Below are 1,314 nucleotides of genomic sequence, written 5' to 3' on the forward strand. Positions count from 1 at the left end.
CACATAAAGATATCAGGATATAAGATACATAAAACACTGCTGTATATGAAGCCTGTTATCATAAATGTTAGTTCCTATCAAATAAAACAACTTGCACAAACTAATCAGTAAAACACAAATTATTACCAGCATCCACTGTCAAGACTGAAATGAAGTACACTCAGGATCTAACCTTTCACGTTCATGAATACTGACCTGATTAGAGACATCAAACAGTTCCAAAATCATGTCCAGATCACAGTTGACTCGCCCAAAGGAGTTGACAGACGAACCGAATGGAAGGATGCAAGCCTGTGGGAAGAGGCCTGAGAGAGCGACTTCTACCTGTGGAGTGAATGAACTTCTTTAGCTAAACATCTAAAAGCAGAAATCACAATTACTTGGGTATTAAAAGTACAATATATTACATCATAAGGTTATGGCAAAAATTGTATAACAGGTTATTAGATAAAGAAAAGAGGAAAATACCATATGAAACCTACCTGTCTGCATGTAAAAAACCTCAGTCTTGAACCTAACTCTGTCAATTTTTGGCATTCATACACATTTTGTATCTGCTCTGACAACTGTTTTAAAGATAAGGAGAAACAAGATTAGTACCTTTTCACCACCTACATATATCACCAATATCAAGAAAAGAGCACTTTAACATCTGCAAACCTTCTTGTCCTTCTCTGAATGAAAGCACTCTTACATCTCTACTCTGAGACAACTGCAGCTGAAGTTCTTCATCAGAAGGCACCGTCTCTTGGATGATGTCTGTGGAACTACCGATGTTGGCCTTCCTGTTACGGGGTGCAGGCTGGCTGGCTGAGAGCCACACAAAGGGAGAGTGAACAGGTATGATGCGATCAATCGGAGGTGAACGTGTTGACTGCAGCGCTCTTTCCAGGGATTCTGCCTTGTCAAACTCCACGAGGATCATCTCCTTCAAATAATCAGAATAATGATGAAAACTGAGTATGAAAAAACAATATATTTCTTTGTCTATCTGACAGGTACTATGACCTTAAAGAGAACAAATGCCAGAGTTCAATAGTATATGATTAGCTACCTACTTTATTGACACTGCCTTGTCTGGTGGTATAATGGAACATCTTCTGCACAGCTCCATACTGACTGCACACCTGGTGCAGGTCTACAGACGAGGGTAGCCCTGCCACCTCCACCAAGAGTGACCTGCGAGCCTCATTCCGCCTTTGGCTCACCAGCGCATCAAACGGCACAAAAGACTCACCTGAAGAAAAGGAAGAAATATTATTTGCATTTCTAATCTCATATTTTCTGGAAATTTATCAAGGACAACAACATTTA

General features: G+C 40.0%; 1 protein-coding gene across 1 annotated transcript in view; it reads right to left on the reverse strand.

Moving 5' to 3' along the window:
• The window catches only part of LOC119588679 (poly(A) RNA polymerase, mitochondrial-like), a gene marked incomplete in the record, with an annotated part of 8,504 nt that overhangs the window by 6,362 nt on the left and 828 nt on the right, over window positions 1-1,314 (reverse strand). The window contains 4 exon segments of the mRNA XM_037937314.1: window positions 196-324; window positions 483-566; window positions 695-928; window positions 1,059-1,237. Coding sequence (XP_037793242.1) covers window positions 196-324; window positions 483-566; window positions 695-928; window positions 1,059-1,237 — 626 coding nt within the window.

This window comes from Penaeus monodon, chromosome 24 (assembly GCF_015228065.2).
Source record: "Penaeus monodon isolate SGIC_2016 chromosome 24, NSTDA_Pmon_1, whole genome shotgun sequence".
Taxonomy (NCBI): Eukaryota; Metazoa; Arthropoda; class Malacostraca; order Decapoda; family Penaeidae; genus Penaeus; species Penaeus monodon.